Source organism: Mesocricetus auratus, unplaced genomic scaffold (assembly GCF_017639785.1).
Source record: "Mesocricetus auratus isolate SY011 unplaced genomic scaffold, BCM_Maur_2.0 Super-Scaffold_100003, whole genome shotgun sequence".
Taxonomy (NCBI): domain Eukaryota; kingdom Metazoa; phylum Chordata; class Mammalia; order Rodentia; family Cricetidae; genus Mesocricetus; species Mesocricetus auratus.
Genome location: NW_024429188.1, coordinates 78,094,662 through 78,115,623, shown reverse-complemented (window position 1 = coordinate 78,115,623; position 20,962 = coordinate 78,094,662). Strand labels below are relative to the sequence as shown.

At 35.4% G+C, this 20,962-nt stretch overlaps 1 protein-coding gene across 4 annotated transcripts in view; it reads right to left on the bottom strand.

The window, feature by feature from the left end:
- Col4a5 (collagen type IV alpha 5 chain) overlaps positions 1–20,962 on the bottom strand; it is a 189,326-nt gene that overhangs the window by 55,738 nt on the left and 112,626 nt on the right. For all 4 annotated transcript variants that reach the window (XM_040744480.1, XM_013122323.3, XM_013122324.3 and 1 more), the window contains exons 20-29: positions 19,760–19,933; positions 19,353–19,436; positions 14,618–14,710; positions 13,043–13,113; positions 12,584–12,775; positions 11,639–11,807; positions 10,255–10,347; positions 10,054–10,158; positions 8,572–8,669; positions 6,932–7,082 (exon numbers count right to left, since the gene is read on the bottom strand). In XM_040744480.1, the coding sequence (XP_040600414.1) occupies positions 6,932–7,082; positions 8,572–8,669; positions 10,054–10,158; positions 10,255–10,347; positions 11,639–11,807; positions 12,584–12,775; positions 13,043–13,113; positions 14,618–14,710; positions 19,353–19,436; positions 19,760–19,933 (1,230 nt within the window). The remainder of the gene's footprint in view (positions 1–6,931; positions 7,083–8,571; positions 8,670–10,053; positions 10,159–10,254; positions 10,348–11,638; positions 11,808–12,583; positions 12,776–13,042; positions 13,114–14,617; positions 14,711–19,352; positions 19,437–19,759; positions 19,934–20,962) is intronic.

Sequence of the window (20,962 nt, the reverse complement as noted above, 5' to 3'; positions counted from 1 at the left end):
AGACTATTACTTAACACAATGCAAATTCAGCATCTGTCTTAACATCTCAAAACACACAAAAGCTTCTAACTTACACCTTCTTACTATCTGCAATTATTAATGGGTAGCTCTTTAAGAAAATACAATTTTAATCACTTATACTTTAAGCAGCTAAATGTCAACAGCTTCCATTTTATTAGCTCAAGTGTATGTGACTGAAAATGTGCTTAAGCTTCTCCCCGTCTTGCCTAAAATATTTTGACATTAAAGTTTACTCTCTGCATTTCCAATTATACACACACACATAAATATATATAATATTGATATTTGCTTAGACACCATTGAGGAAGAGGAGCTGGAATGATTTTAAGAGCCGGAAGTCAGGAATCACTAGAGAAAATCAATATATTCTGTACATGACAGGACAGCTGCACTTAGGGACTCCACAGCAGCTTTCGCCTGCACAAGATCAAACTAGTGGGCATTCCTGAATAGAGTGAGGAGGGGCTCATGTGCCATCACCCTTAGTTGAGGAACTACTGACAGTTGACTGGTTCTGAGGAAGGGCATGTCAGTTTCCTTTAAGGGTGTGGCCCCGGGATGTTGTCATCCCAGTTCTAGTGGGTTCATGAGTATATGGGCAGCACAAGTTGAACCCTGTGAGTTATTTCTTTTTTAAAAAAAGATATGAAGTTGGGATATAGGAAGAGAAGAAGAATGAATTTTGAAGGAGTTACAAGCCAGAGTGGGAAACCTACATAGTATGTATTACTTTCTAAAGAATTAATGAAAACATTATATTAAAAAACTGCTCTTGAAAATATGAACAAAGGATTCAAGACCATGATGGGGAAACCCACAGAATCAGCTGACCTAAGCTAGTGAGAGATCACTGACTCAGATCTGACAAATGGGGAACCTGCATAAGACCAAACTAGACTCCCTTAATATAGGTGACAATGGTGTGACTGGGACAATATATGAAACTACTGGCATTGGGTCCAAGACCTAAAGCTAATGCACAAACTGACTTAGTGGAGCCCATTCTCTATGGACAGAGACCTTGCCCAGCCTAGACACAGTGGTGTGGGGATGGAGAGGTGCCTTGGTCCTGCCTCAACTAGATGATGGGACAGACTTAATAGACTTCTTAGGGGAGTCCTTACCCTGTCTGTGGCACAGATTGGAGGGGGGCAGTGAAGGGAGAGGGAGGAGAGTAGGGAGGGGAAACAGATATTGGAATGTAAAAAATAAATTAATAAAACAATTTAAAAACCTGTTCCTTCATCACATCCTTGGATGAGTTTTGACAAATGTATACAACAATATAACTGCTACTATAATTCAGATTTACAACTGTTTTATCAGTTCTCAAAAGGACCTGTCATCAGTTGTTGATCCTTTTTCACATGTCAGTTTTCTTGCAACTACTGTCCCACTTTATTTCTAACCAGTTTTCCATTTCCAGAATGTTGTAAATGCAATCATGCAGTATGTAGACTCTTGAGTATGCTTTCATTCACTTAATATGATGCATCTGAAATTCATTTATGCTTGTTGTGTATACATATATCCAATCGTTTCAGCATTGTTTGTTGTAATGATTCATTTTCTTATTGAAATTGACGGTGTAAATTTTTGAAAGATACATGTTGGGCTGAGATTTATGTCAGCAGTTAGAGTGTATGCTTATCATGCATGAGGTCCTGGATTTGATTCCTAACACCACAAATCAAACACTTCATTGTATAAATATATTATATTGTGTTAGTCTTTGTTGCTTGATGAACACATGGGCTGCTTCCAAATCTTGTTGATTATGAATAAAGCTCCTGTGGATGTAGACTTACAGGTTTGTATGTGAAGCTTCACATAGTTTTCTTTAGTAAACACGAAGATGTGGGATTGCAGTTTAAGAGTGTAAGACCACGCTTTCTTTGTTGTTGTTGTTTTTTTAGCATGCAAACATAAAGAGTATTTATTCTGCAGAAATAGCCAGTCGATTCCAATCCCTTCAAATTTAGTACCACCAACCGTGACCCATCCCTCTTGCCCTGAAACTCTTTCCAGGACCACACTTTCTTTACTAACACGTGAGCACAAAAATTTCAAAGTGAAAAATAAGTTTGTTTTTGGTTCCTGTGCTGGAGATGAAACTGTTTTGCATTCTAAATAGCTATGTGAAAAACTCATAGCTATGCTACACACTTGGTGACAGTTTTTCTTGTTCTTGAAAAGAAAGCCAATTCTTATAGTCATGTATATATCTCAGTGTGATTTGATCCTACATTTTCCATATGTCTCTATTGAAGATTCTCACATGCATTTGATTATCATTTTGACTGTCTTTGGGGGTAAAATATAAATATCTGTTTAAATAGTTGTCAATGCTTTCCAACTCTACTTTTAAATGTGGTAGATGTTGTCTAGCTGTTGAGTCTTATGGATTTTTATATATTCTGCTTACAAATACCATGCTAGATACATGATATGAAAATATTTTATTTTAATGAAATCCAAATTATTCCTTTTATGAATTTTGGTGTCCCAACTAACAGTTTTTGTCTAGGTTATGATAAGAAAGATTTTTGTGCTTCCATTGTCTATGAGCTGAGAATGTTTTTTTATAACATATGATATTTAATATTGGTTATCAACTTGACATGATTTAGATCCAATCCTCTACAATACACTGTAGTGGATTATTTAGATTAGATTAAGGTAAAAAGATCCATCCTAAATGTGGGTAACACCATTCAATGAATGGGCTGTGTTCCCTGACTCTGAAACAGAGAAAGTGAGCCAAGGACTTTCATCTCTTTGCTTGCCAACTGTAGATGCCATGAGAATAGCTGCCTTGAGCTCTTGATGTCATGACAGCCCCTAGAACTGTGAACCAAAGTAAATACTTCCTTCTTTGTTTCTTCTGTCAGTTATTTTTTCACAGCAATGAGAGTAACTAACATTACATAGGCTTAACCCAAAAGAGAAGTTACAGCAAAAATATGTGGTTCACTAAATCTAAAATATGCTGTTTGACTTTTTTACAGAAAAAGTTAGGGTGCTTGTATCCAAGAAGATATTCTGAGATAAAAGTAGAAATGAGGTTTTCATTTGCTTGTTTCATGCACATATGCTTTTTTGTGCTGTTTGTTAGAAGATTTCTTTTTTTGTCTGTTTGTTTTTTGTTTTTTGAGACAGGGTTTCTCTGTATTGTTTTGGAGGCTGTCCTGGAACTCACTCTGCAGACCAGGCTGGCCTCCAACTCACAGAGATCTGTCTGCCTCTGCCTCCCAAGTGCTGGGATTAAAGGCTTGCACCACCACCACCTGGTTGATTTTTCTTTTTTCTAATATAATCTTCAGCATAAAAACTTCATTTTGAGCCACTAGATATGTTTTACTTTCATTTTCACTCAATTAGACATGTTTGTTAATTTTCCTAATGATTTTTCCTTTGCTTCATGGTTTATTTATGTACATTGGATATTTTCTAAATATGTTATAATTTTCCCAAGCATATATATCTTCCTGCTGTAATTTCTTTATTTAATTTTTCTGTCATTGACATCTTAATAAATTTGTTTTTAATTTTCTAAGCTTTGTTTAATGGCCAAGATTATGCTCTCTCTTGCTTAATGTCTGTGCATAGAAAATAATGTTTTTCTGTTCTTATTGGGTGAAATGGGCTACAAATGTCAATGCTGAGAAATTCCTGACACTGTCCTGCTAGAATTCTGGGCATTTAATTTTTGTATCTATCCATATAATGCCAAGATTAAGTACTGTACATACTACTTGAATGAAGGTGGAAAATCAAGACAACGTAATGATGGAGACAATAGCATTATAATTTTCTACTTTGTATTTGCATTATTTAAAAGAGCTTCTGAAATTCTACAACTTTATAATATTCCAAACTATCATTTTCTTATATTTCAAACTTACTTTTCATAATTAAAATGTTTATAATTCTAAGCCTTCTTTATATATATTATGCATTACGTGTTCATTTAGTGAGATCGTTTATTTATTTAAAGTTTGAAAGAGTTCATTCTATCCTAACTGACTGATAAAAATACTTCAGTGAAATACTAAGTTTATGTAGGCACATATGTCTATTTAAATAAAAATGAAATAATCGAACTCAGGTTTGAGATAAATAAAACAAAAAAATTAAAACTTTCCATCCAAGGACACTAGAAATATGATCACAAAACCAACATATGGATAAAATACTCCTGATTTTGTTATAGAAAACAGACAAGCATAATAGGTCATAGTAGGAATACCTTCAGATTAACATAAAACACAACACAGCTCATCAATTCAAACTGGTATTTAAGTATCTAAATACAAGAGCAAATAAAAGCTGAACATCCTTAGTCATTAGAGAAATATAAATTAAAATTGTAATTGATGATACTACCTCAAAACAAAGCAAGTAAAACTTTAATGATGGAGAGAATAGAGATTAATATACTGGTGTGAATTTTAAAATGGCACATCCATGTTGGAGAAAGATCTAATAATTTCTTATATAACTGAGCATGCTATATAGTTAAGCAAAATGAAAGTATACATTTATCAAAAGACTTGGAAAACTCTTCTAATAACTTCTCTTATAATAGTCAACAACTTGACACAGCAAAGGTGTCCTCACAATGTCATCTTATTTCTTAGTCATTTCTTAGTAATAAGAACTAGTGATGCGGACCCCAGTCTGATAGCTGGGAAACCAGCATAGGACTGAACCATGCCCTCTGAATGTGGATGTCAGTTGGAAGACCTGGGCAGTCTATTGGGCCTCTGGCAGTGGAACCAGGATTTATCCCTAGTGTACAGACTTTGGGAGCCCATTTCCTATGGAGGGATACTCTCTCAGTCTAGATACATAGGGGAGTGCCTAGGCCCTGCCCCAAATGATGTGACAGGCTTTGATGATCCCCCTGGAAGGCCTCACCCTTCCTGAGGAGTGGATGGGGGCTTGTTGGGGGGAATGGGAGGATAGTAGGGAGAGGGAACTGGGATTGGTATGTAAAATAAAATTGTTTTTAATTTAAATAAAAATTTATTTAAAAAAAGAACTAGTGATGAGCACAGTGTATTTAAAAAAACATGCTCGGTGAAAGATGTATTACAAGAATGTACATAATGCATGATGCTGCATGTAAGGATTCCAGAATGGACATGATAACAAAATATCTAAAAACATTCATAACAACATTGGTGTACATGTTGGAGACTGTTTGGCAAATGGAATAAAGACAGTTTTTCTCCCTCCCTCCCCCTCTCTTTGAATCTGTTTCTGTCTCTCTGTCTCTCTGTCTCTCTGTCTCTCTGTTTCTCTGTCTCTGTCTCTGTCTCTCTCTCTCTCTCTCTCTGTGTGTACTAGGACTTGGAGCATGAAGGGAAAATGCACTAACAATTAGCTGCATCTCCATACCTGGGAAGTTTATATGATATTGGGTTGTATTTGTCAATCTGAAAATACATCTGTGTATTTTGTATAGAAATAAAATACATAGACACTTTTGGAATTGTAATTATTGTACACCTGCTGAGAATTTAGGGAAGTGCACCACTATTGCAACTTGTTTTGATATTCATAAGATATATATGGAGAGAGAGAGAAAGAGAGAGAGAGAGAGAGAGAGATGGCAAGATGGACAATTATACGACAAAATATGTATATCACAGCATCAGTGATGAGCATAGATGGCAGTTGGTTGTGTTATCTTTTCTACCTTGTATTATACATGGAATTTCCAGTTATGGACTGAGGATTGAATCTGGGGCCCTTCACATACTAGGCAAGTTTTCTACTGTGGAGCTCTATCTCTAGCTCATACATTCGCAGTATTTTATTTAAAAATACTTTGGAAGGAAGCAACATGTTATATGCAGGGCCCGAGCAGTGGACATGAAGTCATTTGGTGTATTTGAAAATTTTACCATGACATATCTTTAAAGAAAAAATTATGGTGATAAACCTACTTACTTCCAGAAGGCAAGAAAAGTCCAGGAGGTTATTTGTTTGTTGTTTAGATTTGTTTTAGCATAGTCAGGAAGTGATGGGGGAAAAATGCATTCATTCATTCATTGTTGATAGGAATGTAAATGGCACAGATTGACAGAAATTTCACAATACATTGAGAGACTTTTACTTTTTACTGAGAACATTCATTTTTGTTCCTCTAGTCTACTATTATAACTTGCACACATATGAAATAACACATGTAACATTTTTTTGTAATCAGAGAAGATTGGAAAAAAAATCCATTCCAACAAGTAGCAACTGAGAGTATACAAATGTAATTCAATACTAGGCTACTAAATTCTTTTAAATGCTGCAAGCCCTGACATGGAGAGGTTCTTAAATTATAATATCATTAAAAAACAAACATGTGTAAAGGCAAAAGGCAAATATGTTCTTTGTCTTGACAAATGAAGGAAAAAACTTCCTAAGAGCTAGCATTTTTTTTGTAGAGGAACAATAGAGAAAAAGAAACTAAACTGAGATCCCATATGGGATTTGGAGGAGTAAAGTGTGGGGAAATGAAGTGAAAGAAATATTTCTTTCAGTTTGTCTGCTTGTTTATTTGTTTGTTTTTGAGACAGGTTATTCTGTAGCCCAAGCTGGTTTCAAATTTACCATATAGATGAGGATAGCCTTGAACTTCTGATCTTTCTGTCTCTGACTCCTACATGAGGGGATTACCAGTCTATGGTACCACACTCAGGTCGGTTACTTTTATATAAATATCTTTCTATTACCTCGCTAAGAAAATCAAAGGTTAAAAATAATAGCGAAACATGAACAAAATTATATCAGCAACAGAGGAGCATCATGGGTTCTCCAGTTAACTGGTTTATAACTCTTAACCTCTTCTAAAGGTTTTAACATCAATAAAAGTTTAAAGCAAATTGAGAAGTAGCAAGAGCCTCCATACCTTTTGGTCCTGGTAGCCCATCCAAGCCAGCACGTCCTGGAGGACCTGGAGGTCCTGGGAAACCACGATCACCTTTTGGACCAGGTGTTCCTTTGAAACCTGGGAATCCTGGTGGCCCAGGTGGTCCAGGTAACCCAAATCCTGGCTCGCCCTTAAGCATACACATGAAAAAACACAAAGAAAAGTCCAGTGACTTTCCTGATGCTTACCATTTACTACAGAGAATTTAAAGCAGAGAATACAAAGTAATACTTCTCTTCCATGGTGAGGAGAGGATAATTAAATGAAAAGGAATGGGCGTGTTAGAGGGAAAATTTGGAAGGATAGGAAACAGGGTTTAGTAAAATCAAATTAAATGAGTTGAACTAGTTTCAAAACAAAAAATTTAACTCCAAAAGCATGGGATTAAATAAAACTACCCAAGTGAGGAAATGTGAATATGGACTGAGAATTAGATCATCCAAATAATTATTTTTAATTTGACTAAGTCATATAATGCCATTGTGATTTCTGTATAAGTTTTCCATTTAGATAGAGATGAATATTGAAGTGACCACAAATGAAATGATGTACTGGAGATTTGGGTCAAATGAGAACACCCCTCCAAAAAACAGGAAAAGATTAAAGAAATATTATGAAATGTTATTAAATCTTAATAATTTTGTACCTGGGTGACAGATATATGAAAGTTCATTATATTACTTCTTTTGCTTTATGTTTATTTGAAAATGTTCATCATAAAATAAAAACAAGCCAACAGAGAAGCAGTTTTCTCATGAGCTCCCATCAGGTGTTTTTCCCATGGAAAACAAGTAATAATGATGAAACCCAGCAAGATTAAATCAGTTAAGCACAGAAAATACAAGAAGAGTCAGGATAATTACACATTGCAGCAGTTTGCTGAAGGCTGACTGGAAAGTGTTTGAGGTTAAATAAGATACAATAGAAGGATTATAAAGGGAGTTATTTTTTAGTAGTACCAAATAGCAGTGATTTGCTTTATGTATATTTGATGGAATTGGGACAGAAGAAACAATACAGGAAGGACTTGATACATCCAGCGCAATTTCACCAATTATCACACAGGTATGGCAAGTATGAAATAGGTTACTGCTTGTATACAAAAGCACAGGAAAAGCTAATCATTGGATTCTTCCATCTAATTTAACAACCCACTAGTCTAAGCAAAGGTCAGAAACTTATTGGATCTAAACATTACCTATTCTATTAAAGATGGTTTTAGATTAGATACTTTACTTTTAAATGAAAATATAGTTAAATTTTATCCGTATAATAAAGACCTGGGACAATGTCTAAGCTAAAATAGTAACTGGGACCAAGGACATTAGAGTAGATAGAAAAATAAAAAAGGGGTAAGTTAAAATGTTCCAGACTAGGACTGGAGAGATGGCTCAGCAGTTAAGAACATTGACTGCTCTTGTAGAGAAACCAGGTTCGATGCCCAGTACTCATGTGGTAGTTAACAACTGACTGTAACTTCAGTTTCAGAGTACATGATGCCCTCTTCTGACCTCTGTAGTCACCAGGAACACACATTGTGCACATGCATACACATGCATGCAAAAGCACTCATACACATAAAATAATAATAAATAAACCCTTAAAAATATGTTCCAGACCTTTGGTCCTGGAAAGCCTGGTGACCCAGGAGGGCCATCTGGACCCATTCTTCCAGGTGTTCCTGGTGCTCCTGGGGATCCTGGAATTCCTGGAAAGCCTGCAAAATAGCAAGTCATTTTTTAATCCACAGAAAGAATAAACTTTTAAAAAGAAAGTTACATCCTTATCTCCCTAATCATGCTTTATACACTGACTTGTTAAAAGTACAGGGGCATTCTATATGTACACTTAGAATCAGGGCTAAAAGATAGATATATCTGTGATCCTCTCTCTAACACCTTAGACTTTCATTTCCACAGAGTAAATGGATGTAGAAGAAGTTATGCTCTTCTGAAGAATTTAGAATAAGTCAGAACTAAATATAGTGAATGAATGCCACATAAAGATACAGGACTTCCCTCTGGCTTACATCATGATGTGGTGCAACAGAATGTCTATCATGCACTTCCAGAGATGAGCTAAAGGCAACAGCATGTGTTGCAACAGCATTAACACATAAACTCAAATCTGACATTTTAATAAAAGAATTTGGTAGAAGTGAAGAATTTTCATCACACAAAGGGGCTGCCTTGCTACTTCTGAAAATAAATTCTGTGAGGAAAAAGCCAGAACTGTGGAATAAAATCCAAAATTTCAAAAAATCAAGGGAATATTTTATTTGGGATAACACATTACATATGTGTATAGTGAATTTGCTTTCTGATTAATACAATCCATTAATTCATTACATATCTATTTAGTGCTTGCTATATTCCCAGGAACTATTCTAAGCTCTGAGAATATCACAATGAACACAAAATGTAATAATTACCATAATGTTCTTTATCACAAGAATAATTTCTGCATCTCTGAAATGTAGATTTTTTATTCATCTATTTATTTTACATCCTGGCCACAGTCTCCCCCATGCCCTCTCCCACCCCAATCCCCTCATCTTCCATCTCCATCTAGGAAAGGGCAGGTCTGCTATAAGTATCAATAAAATATGACACATCAAGTTGCAGTAAGACTAAGCAGTGTAGACAGTTTCAACATTAGACTATTTTAGAAAATGAACTCCAAGTTCAAAGAGAGACCCTGTCTCCAAAATTAAGGTGGATGTAGTGACTTCTTTTTAAAAATATTTTAACTCTTATCATTTTAATTTTATGTGTATGGGTGTTTAAACTACTTGTATGTACATGAACCGTGTGTGTGCCAAGTGCCCTCAGAAACCAGAGGAAAATATTGAATCCATTAGACGTAGAACTATGAGTGGTTAGGTGTTTTCATGGAGATGCTTGAAAGTAAACCCTGGTTCTCTGGAAGAGCAGCCAGTACTCTTAGTCACTGATCCATCTCTCTCATCCCCAGTGTGGCTTTCCATTTACATTCTTTACATCATATATCAAAAGTGTTACATTTACTTTGTTTTTTTATTATGAAAGAGAGTATGATACTAGCCAGCTAATCTACATGTCCCAGTATCTAGTCCAACATACCTTTGGGACCTGGTGGTCCAAGAAGGCCAACCCCAGGGACACCTGGTTCTCCTTTGCTACCAGGTATTCCTGGCAGGCCTGGTTGGCCTGGAAGTCCAGGATCACCTACAGAAAAAAAGTAGCAGTAGAAGAATGGGAAACATCCAAAGAATGAAGTCAAGTGGTGAAGATGTTTTGAAATAAAGTAATTTTTTTGCATACCTGGAAGGCCCATTTCACCATCTCTGCCTGGATTACCTGGCAGGCCAGGCTTCCCTGGCTGTGTTATGGTCTGACCTGGATCACCTTTAGGACCTGAAAACAGATGCATTACTCGGGAGTGAGAGCCATTTACTTGACTAAAGAAAACAATCCCACTTTGTATGTTCCAGGAAGGTATCAAACAGAAGGATGCAATGTCAAAGAGAAAAAGCAGATGGTAGTTTTAGGTACTCCCATTATTGAGGATGTTAGATAATTAATTTTAGGTGTCAGCCTGACTGATTAAGGGAGATTCAGATAGCTGATAATGCAAATCTTTCTAGTTATGTCCATACCCATGAATTCAAAAGAGAGGGACATTTGATTCAGCGATCTAAGGAGGGAAGGTCTGCTTTTACCCAATATGAGTCACCATCATCCCATAAAAGAGGGCTTGGGTAGAACAAAAAAAAAACAACAAAGCATAGGAAATCAACGCTCCTAATTCATCTGTAACACCTATCTTCTCCTTCCTTTGAGATCAGAGCATAAATTGGGCTGGGAAGATAGCTCAGTCAGCAAAGTGACTGCTGAATAAGAATCTATATTGAGACTCCGAGCACCCATAGAAAAAAGGTAGCCATAGCAACACATGTCTATAACTCTGAGGTCATGGAGACAGGCTAGTCTGTCTAGCTGTGTCAATGAACTCCAGGCTCAGTGAGAGATCCTGCCCCCAAATTAAAGTTCATGTTTTCAACCCTGAGAATATATACATACAAGTAGCATTACACAGACTAAACAGGTTGTATTAATGAATTTAGGAATATGTATATATATATATATATCCATGAATTTGAAAGAGAGCAGGGGTTATATGGAGGAGTTGGAGTTGGAGGGAATAAAGGTAATAAGGGAAATTTTACAATTATATTGTGCCTTTTTTGTTTTGTTTATTTTTCATGCAGGATTAATCTGTATAGCCCTAGCTGCCCTGAAACTCACTCTGTAGACCAGATTGACCTCAAACTCACAGATATCTGCCTGCCTCTGTCTCCCAAGTGCTGGGATTAAAGGCATGTGCCATCAGCGTCTGACTACCATAATTATAATATAATATCAAATTTGAAAAAAATATAAAAAAGAGTAATGTGCATGGGCACCTCTCACCCATATGTAAACAGCTACACAGTCATATACACATGTGAAATAAAGTACCAATACCAGCAAATGACTGAAAAAACTTAACAAGAAATCCCATTTTAAACAAACACATTCCATTCCCTTGCTAGGAGCATATAAATGGTCAGAGATACACTTTTCCCAGGAAAGGAAGCCAATATTTGTATTTCTACTTTTAAGCACAAAACTTAAAACCGAACAAACAATCATAGTACAAACTTACCTGGTAATCCTGGTTGGCCTGGATTTCCTGCCACACCTTGTATACCTTTTTCACCTACAGGGCCTGGGGGCCCCAAACCAACAGGGCCCATAGGTCCCATATTTCCTGGGAGACCTGGCAAACCTGGGTTCCCAGGAGGACCCCTTTCACCCTTAAAAGCAATTCCACCCTGAAAATGGAAATATTTAAGACAGTAACACATTGTGTGATATTGTTAAAAATTGTATCTATGATCAGTTACTTACTTATTACCTACTTCAACAAATATTTCTGAACTCTATCTTCCAATGATACAAGTTGAGAAGATATGTAGATCAAGGTCTCTTCTATCAAAAAGTTTACAATCTATTATGTTGAAATGGTTATTGTTTAATTATCCTATTATAATATATATATTTCCCATTCAAATATCCTATACTGTATGTTACATAGAATATGAGACTATTGATATATGCTCAGTGTTTGACTCTATACTATCTTAACCTGGCCATCTACTCACAAATCTTTAACATTCCTATATATACAAAAATTTAGATTTCTTTTCATGTCTTAAAAACATCCCACAGAGATATTTGGAATATAAGGTAAATCCACACTGACTCCTAAGCATTTAACTTCTTATCCATCTATTCATACCTAGCAGTAATTGAGACAGTAACGAATTAAGGAGTTTAAACAACTGAAAGAAAATGTTAAGGAAACTCTAGTTGGTACACTGTACCATTTCAATGTAAAAATTTATTATTTTAGGCTTTAGTAGAGTATTCATCTAAGTAGTAGGACCTCTATTTTAATTTAGTAAGTGATTTTTGCGGGGAAGGGAATACTGAGAATTAAATATAGGGTCTCACACACAAGTATAAGTTCTACCACAGAGATAGAACTTCATCCTAACATCACTAAGTGACAATCTGACATAAAAGCAAGACTATCAAACCAACTCACAGGCTCTCCTTTGGGGCCAGGAAGTCCTGGAAATCCATCCTTTCCAGGAGTACCGGGTAGACCAGGAAGCCCTGGAGCTCCAGGGGAACCCAACTCTCCTTTGTCACCTTTCATTCCCGGAAGAGTGAGGACATCACCAGGGTCGCCTTTAGATCCTGGAAAGCCTGGAGCACCTGGAGGTCCAGGTATGCCCTGAGTTGACACAAAAAAGATGGTGAAGAAGGACAAAAAGGAATTCAGATTTTTTCTAGTGTTATTTGCTCCATTAACCCATACAATAACATTCAATATACAAAGTAATGGTACAAAGTAAGGACGGTAAAGCAGGGAGAGGAAAGGAACAAAATAAATTGTAACTTAATACTCAAACTAAATTTAATGTATGTGCCCATAAGTGAAATTAAAGGGCACATGGCTTCCTTCAAGTCCTCTGTGGCTCATAATATAATCAAAGCTTACGGGTAATCCTTTTGGACCAATTGTTCCAGCATTTCCTTTTTCACCCTTCTCTCCAGGGAATCCATGAGATCCTACGACACACAGAGAATCATGTGAGCTCTGAGCCTTAAGCCTCCAACCATCCTTATATAGACAGCAGTACATCACAAACTTAGATTTTAAACTGAGAACTCTATTCTACTGCATTTAAATCACACTCTCCCATCTTTTATATTCTCAATATGAAGAAATTAGACTTTTTCTTTTGAGTTTATTTACTTTTATTTTATGTGTGTGGGTGTTTTGTTCTTGTATCTGCATGTCACCTGAGTGCCTGATGCCCATGGAGGGTAGAAGAAGGTGTCAGATGATTAGAACTGGAACTGTAGATGGTGGGTACTGGGAATCAAACTCAGGTCCTCTACACGAGCAACGAGTGCTCTTAACCACTGAGCCAACTCTCCATCCCGAAATCAGACTTTGTCATAAATGAATATATTTAGCAGCACATACACCATTGCATCTTCAGGTGTTTCTAACTCCAGAGTATACTTTTGCAAAGTTTGCAGCTACTAGAAATTGTGAACTGGGGCTTGAGTCTCTATAACTAACCTATTGCTAAGGGGAGAAGAAAATGAAGAGCTTGCATATCTTAACTTTGAGCTAATATCCTCATTAGCCCTTCTTTGGGTTTGCTATTCCCTAAGATTTGGTTTATGAGATCTATTTGGTGTCAGAGGTTACAGATGAATCTCTGCACTGACTGCATCATTATTACCTGGTTATCAGATTAAAAGTTAATACCTGGATACTGTTATGAATTGCTTAATTCAGAGCTACTGAATCAGAATGTGGGGATGGGATCCAGGATTCTGGATTTTAACAAGCCCTCCGTGTGACTCTTATTTATTCCCAAGCTGAAGACAAACTAGATTGGAAGTACAGGCTATATTACTAGTTGCTAATGGCATCTATGAGGCTTGCTAAAAAGCATTTCCAAACTCCCAGTTAATTTGTGTCTTTGGTAGACACACTAGACTGGTAAGCAGTCTGGGATTTATTATCAGCCTGGACTCAGGCATTATATGTAACCTCAAGAATACATAATACTGGCATCTGTGAAGAGTTAATTGAGTGGAATAGTTGTGGTTCTGGAAAATGACTCAAAATTAGGAGGGGGCCTTATATGTAGAAACAGGAATATTTGCAGCTGGTTGCCAAACTTTAATAGAAACCTTGTTCCTTAATGACAATATGTGATATATCCCCAATGACAGCCTCTGGAAACCATAATTGGTGTTCAGACAGTATGAACATTCTCCCTAGTTTTCTAGACAAAAGTCTGACTCTGTGTCATTTCACTTTTGGGACAATGTAATTCTTTGAATAATACTAAATGCTGTAATAGAGAAGGTTGGTAGATTCAGGTATTATAAACAAAAATGCAAGATATTTCATAAGAGAGGCATCTCATATTCATTAATTCATTTGTAGACACGATAGATTAGATATAAATTGGGAAACTAACAACATTATAAAACTATTAGCATACTCATAAGAGCTAACAAAAGATTGTTTCTATGAAGAATATTTTACCTGGAGGACCTGGGAGACCTGGCAAACCAGGTTGGCCTGGAGGCCCTGAAATTCCACTTCCAATACAGTTGAAGCATGTATCACCTTTGTCACCTGGTGAAAAATAGATATTACTGAAAGGATTACTGAAACCTTCTTTAGCTTGGTTCTAAAGAAGTCAGCTGTAAGGAAAAGCATTCCTACTTAACAGTGTGTTTAGAGAAGTCTATATCTAAAATAAATTCTTAAGCAAATAGTGAGTTCCTACTGTATACAGGGAACTGATTTAGATGTTTGTGATACACTTATAAAACAGACAAAATGACATGTTTTTGTGGAGCTAACTTCCTCCCAATAAAAATGAGTAATAAACAATAAATGCAATAAATTAAGTTGCATGTTGAATAGTTTAATATTAAATATAGTAAGCTTTTAAATGTTACAAAACACGTTTGTAGGAGGAAAATGGGTAAGTGTGACTGAGTGTGCTAATTGAGTGATGGGAGAAGGGTTGCAATTGAAACAGGGTAAGGTAAGGACAGAGCTCATTGAAAAGTTACCTACATAAACAAAATGAAAGAAATGACATTTGCATGATAAGTGTAGTATATTCTATGGATAGACAAGGAACAGTAGGTGCATCAGATTGCTGAAGCTGAATGAAGAAGGAGGATCAAGCTATAAAAGCCATGCTAGACTGTAGTATTCACTGTGAATTAAAAGAGAAATGTGTGGGTATTAGACAGAAGACCTATCATTATAAGCTCCACTTGTCCACAATGAACAGACTTAAAGTAGTGAATTACACATTCATCTGTTAGTTATACACCACTAGTTACTGTAGTCATTCTCAATATGCACTCCTGAAGTTATGTTGAAACTACAGAATTATTAATAGAACATGGTCTTACATCATTGATACTATTTGGTCTTTCACATTATAAGTGAATTCACAGCCAAACTACACTTTTTGTTTAAAGATTTAAAAACTATTCTACCTTAAATATCATCCCAAAGAATTTGAGACAATCTTACAATTATAGCTATCACATCTACCATTAACTAGCAAACTATTAATATTTTTATTTATTTAAAATTTAATTATTTTTCATACTGTATTATGAACATATTATTTTCCTTCTCCCAACTCCTCCTAGATACCAATTTTTCTGATGGTCCTACACCCTACTCATTTTTTTTCAGTTTTTCAAGACAGGGTTTCTCTGTGTAGCTTTGTAGACCAGACTGACCTCAAACTCACAGAGATCTGCCTGCCTCTGCCTCCCAATTGCTGGGATTAAAGGTGTGAGCCACCACTGCCCGGCTTCTACACCTATTCTTAACCATTCTTTCCAAACATATTGCCACTCTCTATACCTTATAAATATTAAGCAACACACAATGAGTGAATTAGTTATAAATACAATATGAACTCATCATTTATGCAAAAGTACTTTAATAATCATTGGATATAACCCTATTAATTCTATCATTCCTTAATCTTAAATTCATTACATAATTTCTACTGTAAGCATAGTTTCAATAAAGCACATTATGAATGTAATAATAGAAGCCTCACACTTCTGATTTACCAAAACAAAAAGTGTACATGAGCTGCTAATTTGTGAATTTGGAGATAAATGCATGGCTTTCTTGCTTTTTGCCATTTTTATTTTTTAATTTCATTTTACATTCCAACCACAGTTCTTCCTCCTGCCCCTCCTCCCACCCTCCCACACCTCTTCCTCCGCCCAGTCCAGTCCACTCTTCCTCCTGAGTAAGGCCATGATGAGTCAACAAAGTCTGGCACAATAGGTTGGGGCAAGACCAGGCCCCTCTCCCATTAAGGCTAAGCATGATACTTTCTTACTTTTAAAGGATCATAACTATCCACTGGTCTTAGAAACCAAATTTAAACATTAAGACAACTTCAAATAAAATAAATAAGTTATTTTATTATGTTAATAATGATTATAAGTTCCCTCACCTGGATTTAAATAATGTTCACTATACTTTATATGTAAAAAATACTAATTTAAATGAGTTTTATTGTAATTCTATTCCCAACAACAATATTTATCAATTTAGGTAATAAAACTATAAGCTCCAATTTACAAGGGATAACAAATCAAACTATACACTTAACTCTAAGTTTTGAAACTAGAGGTTCACATTTATAGTAGTAGCACCACTTGTTACATGATGAATTATAGAATTACCTTTATGGTACATATTCAAATCTAAATATCAGTCAGTTCTTCAAATAGTTACTCATACTTCTTACTAAACTGTTCCTAGTTACTGTGAACAACCTATTTCAAATATTAATTGGATGAAAAATAGGGTTATGACTTCCATTACTTGAATGATGTCCTCCTCAGACATTAATACAGCTTTACAATAACTTTATAAGCTATCTGATATAACTGCATTGAGAATGTTGGATTTGTCTTAACTTTTCTCAAAATCTGTACACATATTATTTACATACTCTGGACCATCATACATAACCTCAATGAAGAGTAAAGCATATGCAAAATAGTAGACTTTGACAAAGTTATACAATTTACCAACAACAACTCTAAGTCCAGCGCACATTTCAATACTGCTCTTAGAAATTCCACTCTAAAGATCATAAAAAGTCTGCAAACATAGGATCTTCTAATATCCTAGCTCTTCTAATTACATTAATTGCCCCTTCCCAAACAGCTATATGCAGCACATTTTGGACAATGTGTTTTTTTTCCATTAATTAATTTTAAGAAGATAACTCCCATTATTAATTAAGTTAATGAAATACCTCATTATTTAGCTGCATTTCATGGGATTTAAGATGTCAAACAACATTGTCTCAAAAAGACCCACAAATAATAGCTTGTGCATTCCTTAAACTATTCCTCTCGCAATCAACATTTTAGACTTAACTTTATCTTTGTCCTAAGAAAGTAATATAATGACTTTGACCTTACAACTTAATTTTATTCATCTACCCACAGTTCCTCTGATTTTCTAGATTTTTTCCAACTACAGTGCATTGTTATTTACTAATAAACTATTAAACAAAATACAGCTTCAAATCCTCTAGACTTAACCTGGTTTTAAAAAAAAAGCAGTTACCCAAACTATCTAGATATACAAATGTAATATCTCGACAATACCCAGCGAATCCAAAAAGGAATAGCCAAATAATTAAAAGATAAACAATTATATTTACTTTCTAATTGTATTACCTATATGCTTAATTCTTATTATCTAATTTACTCATGTAATCTTAATTATACAAAAATAGAAGGACCAAGAATCCAAAATGTTGATCAACTTCCAGAGCTTTATAACACACTCATAACTATTGTATATTCACAAGACTATTTTCTTTACCTTCACAAATTACTCAATTTCTGATATGATTAACAAAAGCCTCTACCTTACAATTTGCTAATAATACAACTATAATTAACTCTATTGAAAGCCACCATTAGCACCTCTAAATTAATCAGTTAGTACATGACAACTCTGAATGTTTTTCTATTGCCACTGCTGTTGTATACCTAAATATTAGCATCACTCCTAAACAAAATAATAATGTTACAAAAGACCTAATCAAACCTCAATATAATTCCAAACCTATCACTAATAACTATCTTCAGTTTACCATAAATAGATGAAAATTTAAGAAACTCTTACAAAACAAAACAACCAAAATAATAATGTATATTATAATTTCCATGTGGAATTAAACCAAGACTAATTATTGTCATTATTCAACTATAGAAACTTTAATGACCAAAACCTCTCCCTGTGTCATCAATACTATTAGTCACTTATATATTGATTTATCAACCCCATCCAATTTCAGCATGACGTCAATTCAGTCTTTTACAATGTATCTACATGATACTAATAATTACCATGGTCTTCTACATAGAAATATATGTTAGATAAAATGGTTTTGTCAGGTCTGTCTGCTGGATGACTTATCTAGTATTTTTATGCAAACAGAGCTTCTATATTTTTCATCTGGGTGTTTTCTTCCCATGAAGAACAAGGTCATTTACTTAGTAGATACTTGAAACACAGAAATTATTATATTACTTGCAGCAAAAATGGAAAAACTTGTCAAGAATTTTTGGATTAAAACACTTGGAGAAACAGGAGGGCATAAAGACTACCAGGCTTTGAGTACTGATGGTAACTATATTTAGTTCAGAGGGCACAGCGTGGGATGGGCACAAAAGCAAGAAGGTTGGTGCACATAGTGGCAAAGATTTACAAATTTCTTTGTGATTATTTTAATTGCCAATGAAGAAGCAAGTAGGTTAAGAATATTAAAATGATAATAAAGCAAATATTATAAGTTTAAAAAGAAAATGGAAAATGCAGAATCAGAAAAAAAATGGAAACTTGAAACTACTCATGCTATGCTTCAGTTACAAATGAATGCAACAAAGTGAGGAACCAACAAAGGAGTTGAGTCTAATAACAGGATTGATTTCATTGATTGATCATATAATGTGAACTAAACTAAGAGGAAAGAAGAGATTAAGTTAAGGGTAGTTTAAAGTAGGTCTCAGTAGGATTGAAGTAATGTTGGAGTCAAGTTTTTAGAAGTTATAATCTAGAAAGTGATGACACTGTTTTTAAGGAGACGATCTTGGAGTATGAGTTTGGGAATGGTTGTCTTAATACTGAAGTTAGAATTCAGGACATTCGGCTAATGACTTGAAAGAATAAAGGAAGGGATACTTGGGTATCAAACCTTTTACTCCTTGCTCTCCTTGGAGTCCTTTATCACCTGGAGATCCTGGGGGGCCTGTAGGACCTGCTTTACATATCTCATCACCTGAGGTTAAAGATAAGATAGCAAGCTAATTGTTGCTAGTAGACTGAACAAAAATTAAAGAAATAAAAAAAAAGGCTAGAGAAAAAAACTTATTTTCAATTACTTCCCTGTAAAAATACAACTCAATAAACAATATGGAGACATATGGTCGATGATGAACACTGTTTGAAGACCAGCACACAACCAAATCCCTAAACTAAAAATAGCAGTACAATCTCTTAGATATCAGAAAATAAATAATGATGTCAAACTTCAGTCATATTCACTTACAAATGAAATAAAGCAAAAGAATAGCCCAATTTGTCAGGATAAAAACAGCTTACTGGGTTGCAAATGAGGGCCAGGAGGACCAGGAGGCCCTGGAAGGCCAGGAGCCCCAGGCTGTCCATCAATTCCAGGAGATCCAGGAATACAAATTCCAGGGGGACCTTCATCACCTTTCTGACCCCTTTCTCCAGGATATCCAGGGGGGCCAGGAGGACCCATGACTGCTGTCCCTAAATAAGAAAATGTACGCATTAAAAGTGACCAAAATGATCTCATTTTGTAGGCAATTATTTTGACTCTTCAGGAGACATCAGGAATGATAAAAATCTGCCATTAATACAATGTTGGTTGGATTTTCTTTCTCTAATTTTAATAATTTTAGTATATAAAATAATGGCTTGCATTATGGAATTTTCATATATATTCTCATATCCATCTCCACACAGACTTATTCATGTCTCTTGACCCACTCTCACTTGTCCTCTTTCTCCACCCAGTCTCCTTTCTGCCTCCATGGCAGAAACATAGCTAAATTTGATTCTGCATAGAAGAGACAATACATACTATTTTGTTCTTGTTCTCTCTGCTTTAAACCCTTTCTGTCCCATGTTTAGTATCTATTTACTTGGTTTGTGTAGTATGTTTTAATCTGAGAATTAATATTTGCAAGGATGAAATACTTTCTATGATGTAATAGCTTGAATATAAGATATTATTATTTAAAGTAATGGCCAGTCATAGTGGCCCATGCCTTTAATCGCAGCACTCAGGAGGCAGAGGCAGGTGAATCTCCATGAGTTCGAGGCCAGCCTGGTCTACAGAGGGAGTTCCATGACAGGACTACATGGTGAGATCTTGTCTTGTAAAAAGAAACACACAAAGGGAATTTTATGACTTTTGGAAATTACTAATGAATGAATAATCCTCTCTTTGATACTGTGATGTTCTACACCCAGAAATATCAGAAAAATATTGGTAATGAGGGAGGGAGGGGACTATTAAGCATGTAATGGTTTCAGTAGGGATGGGAGTGGAAATAATGTTGTGGTATGGAGGAAGTATAAGAAAAATAAGGCTGCATGAAAAAAATACAAAGATGTACCATGAAAGGTATGACATGGCCATTGCAAATCATGAACACACAGAAGCTATGGATACTTTTATAATATGGGTCCTTCAACAATAAATCATGGAAAAAGAAAGTACCATGGACATCTCTTTCCTGAGGACCTTTTGACTGCTAAGTGTTGATGGAGGAG